Genomic DNA, 9,440 nt, shown 5'->3' on the forward strand with positions numbered 1-9,440 from the left:
ATCCAATACTATTTTTCCAGTCGACAGTTGCCATTTCCTGACTTTAAATAAAACTCAAGGTTTTCGGCATTGGAATCACAGCCGTCTGCCGAGGGGAAGTGATTACCGCTGAGTCCATTAATGCGTGTCTTGAATTGTTGAAGTCCTCCACTGGCATGGTACCTTCTGCTGCTCTACTTTACCAATGAGTGCACGCTCTCAACCACAGAGGATCGTCTAGCCAGCTGCCTCTTTCCTCGCCTACTTCCAGGCTGGAGTAATCCACCTGCAACCCTCTCGCGGTGGAGGGTCTCTTCCAGGGTCCAGACCCCTGGCACATAACGGGAGGCCCAGGCAGACCTGCCGTCCACCCCCCCCCCCCCCCCCCCCCCCCCCCCCCCACCTCGTTGGCAGGGGGCTTCCGCTCGACAGCCTCAGCTCTCAGGTTCTTCATGTGTTTGTCTTGGAAGCACATGCTCAAAGGAAGGTGGGGGGGTAGGGAAATAATTGGTTAAAAAGCGGCTGTCAGAGGAGTATAAGTATCCCCTTGCTGTATTCCTTTTTGCTTTTTATTGCCTTCTGAAAAAGCTCAGTGTATGACTTTAAAAGCAGGCCTGCTCTGAAGGGCAAAGGTTAGCCATGGAGGACCTGCTTAGCACTAAGCTCTGCGTGGACTGGGTCTGCTGCATGTCTCTCCTCTAATGGACCGCGTCTGGATGTCAGGGAGGCACTGCGATTTGCTACACTGTCCTCACAACGTTTACTACATATAACATTTTTTATTATAAATATTTACTTGTAAATATTTTTTATTCTATAACACATGCAAGCAGTTCAAGCTGGTCATGGCCTTTTATAATTATCCACATGAAGTTTCCTCCTGTTGTCGGGTTAGTAAACTCGTCTAGCGGGAGACTTTCTGCCTATCAGTTTCATATCAAATACATAGTGCATTCACCATCTTAGGGTTTATGGCTTTTCTCCTCTTGCTGATCCCAGCCGTGGCGTACTCCCGGTGCTTCTCATCGTTCTTGAGCGTCAATTCATGAATCATCAGTCCCAAAGTTGCACCTGTGTTGTGATTTGTACAACACATGTCTCCTCCAATGGAGGAGAAAACGTGTTCAACGTGACATATTATCACAGCCCAACGGAAGAGCACCACTGCTGGATTTGATGCAGCATCTTTCCATCTGGGATGAGTTCTTCATCATTCCTCGTTGTTCCTTGGGTTGTCGCCTTTACCACTGCTTTGAACCCAAGCAGTGGTTCCTGTAGTTGGCTTCCTTGCGTCCATTCAGCCCATCAGGACCCCGAATCTCTGTTGGTACTAGTTTGGCTAGCGTCTCTACTCCTTTTACGCATGAGGTAATAGTATGGAAATCAGATAACGTCCATTGCTGGATCATTGTTTTGTTTAGACTGACATTTCACACCATCACAATAATGACCGTAGTATTGGTATGTATTTTGGATTTCACTTCATCCTTATCGGTTTGGTATGTTTCGGTAACGGGTGATGTCTCTTGAATAGAAGCATTGGAGTCCTCAAATGCTTTCCTCGCATGTGGAGCTTACATGGCCCATTTGTTCTCGGAACTCAAACAAAATTATCAAGTAACATGTCTTGGGAGTAAGTGGTTTTGCATGTCAGTTTATGTGCCCATCCCGGCTTCATGTTGAATTTTTTCTTTGACATTTTTTGAACATGCAAACTATTTTATTTCATCACGAGGTAAACATCCCAACACGAACCCAAAGCATATCGGTTTACATTGTGACTAAACAACGACATCTCTTCACGGTTCTTCTTCTGGTGACTCTTAACATGATTGAAACAAATATAACTCAGAATAATGGTTGGGTTATAAGACAAGCACTGCATGTCCCTGATGTTGAAAAATGGTGTGTTTGGCCGCGTAGTTCAAACCATATGGACGGAGAGCCTGTAATAGGGCAGGACAACCTCAACGAGAGCGTGGCTCCAGCGGTCTGCAGCCTTTCATCATGGCAGCTAATGGGCTCCACTGCCACTCACTGCTCACTCTCCTTGGCTTTGTCAAAGTTAAACTGTTTGCAATGGGACAATTGTTTCCATCAGTGAGATGATTGAGGCTCAGGGTCATAAAGGTGTGTTTGGAGCCCGGCCTACCAGAGAGCTTTTTTCTGTGAATACAACACTTCATGGCCCAAAGGTATGGAGGCAGGGGAACCAGCACAGAGCCAGTATAGAGGCAGGGTAACCAGCACAGAACCAGTATAGAGGCAGGGGAGCCAGAACAGAACCAGGTATAGAGGCAGGGGAACCAGCACAGAACCAGGTATAGAGGCAGTGGAACCAGCAAAGAACCCAGTATAGAGGCAGGGAACCAGAACAGAACGAGGTATAGATGCAGGGGAACCAGCACAGAACCAGTATAGAGGCAGGGGAACCAGCACAGAACCAGTATAGAGGCAGTGGAACCAGCACAGAACCAGTATAGAGGAAGTGGGGTTCCTAGCATAAGCTTCATAATGGCACACATTCCTTGGTTTAATGTCCTTAGGCACTAAATATTTTAGGTCTCCATGGGACCCGTATGGGCAAGCCATCTGTTGGAGAGAAGAAATCTGCCAATATGGGTTAGACATCATGGTCTCCTATGTGTGTCAGTGGCATCGAGGTTAGCTTGTTTCCTCTCATGTCGTAACATCACAGGATCCCCAGCTCTCAACAGACTCTCCCCACAGGTAGGTCCACTGCTTTAATGAACAAACCAACCATTTAATCATGTGAAACATTACTTTCAGGATAATGAAAGAACAGGGGCGGTTGATTGATGGGTCATCCTTGGCCCTCGGTTCCCTTCCCTCCTGTAATTTCCCGGTGAACTTTGGAGAACCGGTGACCCCGCCACAGCTCAGGCCCCGTCCTGCGGTGGGACTTAAGATGACTGATGGCTCCCGTCTCCTTTCTGTCCGCAGGCAGGCCAGTCAGAACCAAGCGGCCGAGAAGTACTACGGCCGGGCGGCAAGCCTGAGACCCAACGTAAGTACCGCTGCTAAGGGCTAACCACCCCAAATGTTAACAGAAGGGCCTTTCTGCTGGACACCACTACTACAGGCTAAACAACCTCCCTGTTATCAGAAGGGCCTTTCTGATGGCTCTTTGCTGCCATGAACTTACTAACCACCCTGAACTTACTAACCACCCTGTTACCAGAAGGCCTTTCTGATGGCTACTGCCACGAGCTAACTACCCACCCTGTTACCAGAAGGCTTTTCTGATGGCTACTGCCACGAGCTAACTACCCACCCTGGTACCACAAGGGCCTTTCTGATGGACAGCGCCACACAGGCTACAACCGCCTGGGTGGCGCTCCCCTGTCAAATTATTCCTAGTTTATTATTACTACACACACAGACACACAGACACAGACTCACACACACACACACAGACACACACACACACACAAAGACACACACACACACACACAGTCGGCAGTGTTTGGGGGCAGCGGGCCCGGGCCAGAATCATGCGGGCCGATGTTTTCATGACCCCCGTCGATTTGTTTGCGCAGCGTCCATCTGCAGCTTCAAAGGAGAGGCCGGGGCCAGGCAGAGAGCGGGCGGTTTGAAGTGTTGATGATAGCGCCATGTCAGGTTGACCGGAGTGAGAAGGATTGGGCTACTTCTTGTCTGTGATGCTTACTTGAAGGGGGAGTTAACTTTGAGATTTAGGCAGATGGATTATATGTTGGCAGATGTTTGCCGGCTTGTTATTTGGGCTTGATTGAGAAGACGTCCCGTTACGATGTCCCGTTTGAGGTCTACCCTGTATGGTTGGTTTGAGAGGCGGATACATGGTGAGGCCCTGTAGACATATGATGGCACTTAGTTGAAGGAGAATACAATGCATTATGTTTCCAGAGACTTAATCAGAATAGTTTGATCACTGCGTAGATCGTGTAGATACGGCACGTGATTCTGTTTCAATGCTGTACTCTTTGTGTTGTTATGAACTTAAGTTAATTTGAGATTTGAAAGAATGAAATCCCCCCTCTTCTCTTGGAACTCAATTAAATGGATTGAGGAATATATAATAAGCCTTTAGTAATGGAAATGAGTGTTTAGTGAGTTGTGTGCACGGTAGCGTCATCATTTCCATGGCCCCGGTGTACGCCTCTTCCCGCATCAACTCAAAATGCTTTTTTAATTTAGTTTCCCCCCCCCTTGTTCCCTGTTTCAGATGGATTTTACAGAAGGATCCAACTGATACATTCAGCTTAATTTTCTGGAACAACTTGTGATATTTGTATTGGAAGCATTGTTTAGAAATCCTCTGGACTCTGCAATTGATCTGCAAATCTCATGGATTTGAGTTTTCTTAGAAAGGACCTCCTCCCACTGCACATGACAATTAGTCTGACGTTTGGGCCTGTATAAGGAATGTTAATGAAGGATATATATAAAGCACTACAAACACTGTCACTCAGTAAGCCTGCACTGTTATTTTGGACGACTCCCTTGCTATCTCTATTGCTTACAGCTGAGGCGAGTGGTGAGTGAGGGTGAGCATCAATCTAAATGTGCCATGACTCTGTTCTCTGACTTGACAAGCTGAAGGCTCTGTCGTCATTAACCACTTCATGCTTTGTTGCAACTTGACTCTCCACTCTCTGATTTGAAGTTTTAAAGGCTCATGTCCTCATTTTGATTAGAAGGAAACAACTCAGTCGGGATTCTTGATTTAGAGTTCATACTTATCTCACATTTTCAGAACTCTTTACATGAAAACAGCAGGCTGCTGAAAATCAACTTGTGCTAGATTTCCCAGTTGTCTTGCCACAAGGCATATGATGCCAAGTACTTGTCTGTCTCCACTCATATGAATGTTGGAGGTTCTTTCATTTCAATGAAAGCCCCCCCCAAAAAAGCTCCACTAAATATTTCCAACCAAAGCCATTATGAACTGTAGTCCAATTGTAGCATCCAACCCCCTGATATTTATCATTTAGTGTTGGTGGGTTTGTTACGTTTTCTTCTGTGTAACGCTTCACAAATCACAATCATGCTGTCAGGGGGATTCCCTGTCCCCCGTTCTGTGTAATGAACCCCCTTTCATTAGTTTCATGTTGTACCTAACAGACTGTTGCAGTTAACATTTGTCAACATTTTTCTCAATTATAGAGAATCTTAACTTGGTTCATTGGATCTAAAAAGTTGTAAAATTGTGTTTCGGAAATTCCAAACCTGTCTGGTAGAGATGCTGAGCACATTAAGGAGGTATTGGCCATTCTTACCTGTATTTTGCAGATTGATTCTCCACATTTGTATTCATGTTGAGAGACGATGAGGGACCCCTTTTGGGGACATGGTGATTATTCCACTCACTGTTTGATTTATGAATCGATATAGTCCAGCCTTTGAGAGAAGGGAGGATATATTTGAACATAATGTTCCTATTGAAATCCTCATTGCCATCACTCATGTACCCTCGACACTGGGGAAAACTAAAGATGACAAGTGGCCTGGCTGAGAAAGTGAAGAACAGCTGTAGGGCGAAGGTCAAAATGTATGAAGATTAAGCAGGGTCTTGAAATTGATTTCATTTGGTGTGTTTTTCGACTTTTGAAAACTTAAACCGACCTCAGAATCTCACCTGTATTTTAGTTTTTCTTAATGTTAACCATAAAATGGTTTTAAAAATAGGTTTAACAGATGAACGATTGTGCTTTTTCGCCTCCCCATAATTGGGAAACACAATAGTGTTTGTTGCATTAAGCCTCATTTACATTGCAGCACTTTTTATCTTCACATAGTTCTTATAAACATACTTTGGAAGCTCTTGTATTTAAATATGTATTATACATGTATTTATTAAATAAAATAAATCCCCTCTGTTTGCTCTCGGGAAGACATAAATGCTTTTGATTACATTTAGAAACAAATGAAGGCTTGCAGTGTTTCCTAATTGTACGGACACTTTAATCATGGCCACGGCACGTGACAGTGATAAACGAGGAGATAATTGTGAACAGAAAGTCACCGAGGCTGTCCAAAATGGACATCATTAACCATTTATTGAGATGAATTACGTCTACCACCTCTCTCAGCATATAGAACAAGATTACACATCCAATAACAAAGAAGGGAGGTCTGCTCAGTAATAGCGGGCTAATGAGGCAGAATTAGCCATCCTTCTCCCTTCTCTCTGCTCCTCAAATAGAGATCAGATGTGGGCCTTGTCCTGCCGTGTACCGCGTGGCGGCGCACGCTAGCGTGTCTCGGTGGGTCTCCGGCGTGGACCACTCACCTCTGGACGTCGTGTTTGCGTAATAGCGCCAGCAGGGAAAGCCATTCATCTGCACCACTTCAAAGGGGGGTTGCAGTGGTGGCCCTGACAGCGGTGGGTGCAGACAGGACGTGGAGCGACGCAGCCCCCCGACCTCAGAGCTCTGTACCCACACGGCCAGCGGTCCAAACAGCAGAGCCCGACTCTCACGGTCACAGCCCGCCGTCTAGCTCCAGTGAATCAGGAAATGCTTCCATAAAGCGATTACTTTTGTACAGTATAGAGCAGTAAAAAGCACTTCATTGTATCAGTTATTATATTAGGTTCAACATTTTGACTGCCTCAGTCACGTGGTCATAGTCCCAATGTAATGAAACTGGGACCTCCGGCTAGAAGGTCCGGTCTACGAAGGGATGTACCAAGCTTTCTAGCTTGCACAACTACATCAAGCATCATCCTTTTCCAACCACAATTTTACTATATTTAATGACCATTTAGTGCCAGCTCTCTGGCATCTTGCTAAGTGATATGCAATCGTGGTGGTAAATCCCTGAATGAATACTGAATGGTGATTATGTTGATAGTCTTAATAGAGCCATCCACACATGCAGGCTCTTTCAACACTATTCATCTCATCAAACACCGCTCAAGGCATTTCAGCCTCGAGCTTTTTCCACATGAATTTCTCATTAAATTTCTCTTTCATATAAATCTTTGGATGTTTTCTCTTTTTTTTACAGCAGGAATACATCCCTGTGGAAGTTCATTTGCAATTTAGATCAGATAAAATCATTTATCAAACTAAATGTTTGTTAAAGAGTAAATAACTGCTGCCAAGGAGATAAGACGGCGATAAAAAGAAACCAAAAATCCCAGGCTTGTGTTGCAACACTGTCGAAAAACACGTCGTCCTCATTCAAATAAGGGTGCGCAGCTGACCAAAAAAAAGACCAGCAAAACTACCCCTAACCAAGTTTAGCCGGAAGCTAGTTCCGTCTTTGAACAGACTTTCCCCGATTTCTATTCCCCCAGACTTTCTACATTGTAGTACAACATAACAGAGGTGTTCCCGACCCGGCGAGGTGTTTATCCCTGTGTGTGTTTGTGTTCCAGTACCCCGCGGCCCTGATGAACCTGGGGGCCATCCTCCACCTCAACGGGAAGCTCCAGGACGCGGAGGCCAACTACCTCCGCGCGCTGCAGCTCAAACCCGACGACACCATCACCCAGTCCAACCTGCGTAAGCTGTGGAACATCATGGAGAAGCAGGGCCTGCGCACCGCGGGGCCTTGAGCGGCCCCGGCGTCCCACCACCACCGCCGCCGCCCACCCGGACCATCTGGTGTGGGCGCAACCGAGGGAGGGGGGGCGGGGGTCCCCCTCTGCCTCTCTGGCTCTGCCGTGCAGAACGATGGAAGCAGAGAGAACGCAGGAGGATGTTTGTTTCAGATGAGCCGTGACCGGGCCCCGGTGCCATGACCTCCAAATGATGAAGACTCTCGGGGCGCGGGGCTCCTCTGGGGCGCCGTAGCAGTGGGGGTCTCTGCGACTGCACTCCGCGGCTGCACCGCGGGCAATTCAGGACAGCGTTCCTCGGAGAACACGGCCGTGGTTATTTTTTTAATTCAGTTTTGTCTTTTCTTTTTTTTTTTTATTGTTCTTTGTTTTTGTTGTTGAGCTTTTTGTGTTGTTTTCATTTTACTAGAGCACTTAAACTTGAAGTCAGGCCGTAGGCGAGTCCTTAAAGGGTTTAAGGGTTGTTCCACAAGGGTTATAAATATGTTTCAGAGGATTTACCAGGACGCCCTGGAGAGATGAGATTATACAAACATAAAGTATTAGACTTCAGGATATGACCAATGGTCATTGTTTGAAGCAAGGAATTATGTCAATCATGTGTGTAGCACACTGAAAAACATGAATAAATAAGGGAAGAATCTGTTTTTAAAAATTGAAATAGACAACTGTTGTAAAATGAAAGAGATTAATCTATCAGAGTGTACTAAAATCAGATTGGATGATAGAGAAGGAAATGGAAACGCTTTCATCTCAGCTTTGTGATGCCTTATCATAATCCAAGGTGCAAATCTGTTGCACAGCAGCATGCTGCCACGCTAACACACAAGCTCCTTACTGCATGGCTTCAGCATAGGACAGCAGCGTACCGCCACGCTAACACACAAGCTCCCTACTGCATCGCTGTATGACAGCAGCTTACCGCCACGCTAATACACTAGCTCGCCTCGGCCACCAACCAACCCTGACAGTTGCCGGCGGTCACGGACTCAGAAATGTGGCGTTAGTCATGAGCTCACAGTCTCTCCTTAATCGCTTGGCGGATGAAAGTGGAAGACATGGAGCGCAGCTTTAGGCAGGTCAGAGCTGACAGAGCTGCTGCTCATTATGAAGTCCTTCTAACCAAAAAGAGAAAAGCCGCTCTAACCACTGCACTCCTTAATGTCTGGGAATCGCTCGGGGAGCGCTTGTTTCCGTTGGGTCATTTTTGACTTGTAAGTGTTTTGTATAAATGAAGCCTAATATATTATGTACAGTATAGAGAACAGATCAAATCCATTCTGCAACCGAGTAGTCGGACATGTAATAAGAAGCCATGGAACACTCTTAAGGTTTTTGTTGGATGAAGATGAACACTGTTTTTCTCTTATCACTCTTGAACCGATCCCTTTTTTTTGTCTTAAAAGCTCCCGTTTTATTTTATCTTAAAAGCTCCTGTTTTATTTGTCTTAAAACCTCCTAATTTGTATATATTCTGTGTTTAAAGTAACTCCATTACAGAGCACCTTCCTAGATGTACGGTTATCTATTTGTGAGAGTGAAGAACATTCTCTTATCTAATATTATTGCCCCACCTCCCCAAAAAAGACCTGTCAAATTCCGTCTATGTGGTTTATTTAATTATTACTTGTTGTTGCCTTGGCAACAAAAACCAGCTGGCACTGTGTTTCGGACACTTATATATGTTGAACAAAGATGAATGGGATAGCTAATACACCTCACTATTGTGGTCATGTGTGGTAATATACAACTATGAATCTGAAGAAAGGGCATAAATGTAATATTCCTTATTAATCCCTAGGATTTGTCTATTTGTATCTTCCATGAATCTTGCCTAATGGGAGAGGCGCGCTGTCTGCTTATCATCGTAGCCGTGTTCTTGGATGAGTCA

General features: G+C 45.5%; 1 protein-coding gene across 1 annotated transcript in view; it reads left to right on the forward strand.

Moving 5' to 3' along the window:
* tmtc2b (transmembrane O-mannosyltransferase targeting cadherins 2b) overlaps positions 1-7,546 on the forward strand; it is a gene marked incomplete at both ends in the record, with an annotated part of 68,076 nt that extends 60,530 nt beyond the window's left edge. The window contains 2 exons of the mRNA XM_079743933.1: positions 2,944-3,007; positions 7,367-7,546. Of these exons, the coding sequence (XP_079600059.1) occupies positions 2,944-3,007; positions 7,367-7,546 (244 nt within the window). The remainder of the gene's footprint in view (positions 1-2,943; positions 3,008-7,366) is intronic.
* Between the last annotated feature and the right edge of the window lie 1,894 nt (positions 7,547-9,440).

Source organism: Pollachius pollachius (genome assembly GCF_949987615.1).
Source record: "Pollachius pollachius genome assembly, chromosome: 9".
Classification (NCBI taxonomy): domain Eukaryota; kingdom Metazoa; phylum Chordata; class Actinopteri; order Gadiformes; family Gadidae; genus Pollachius; species Pollachius pollachius.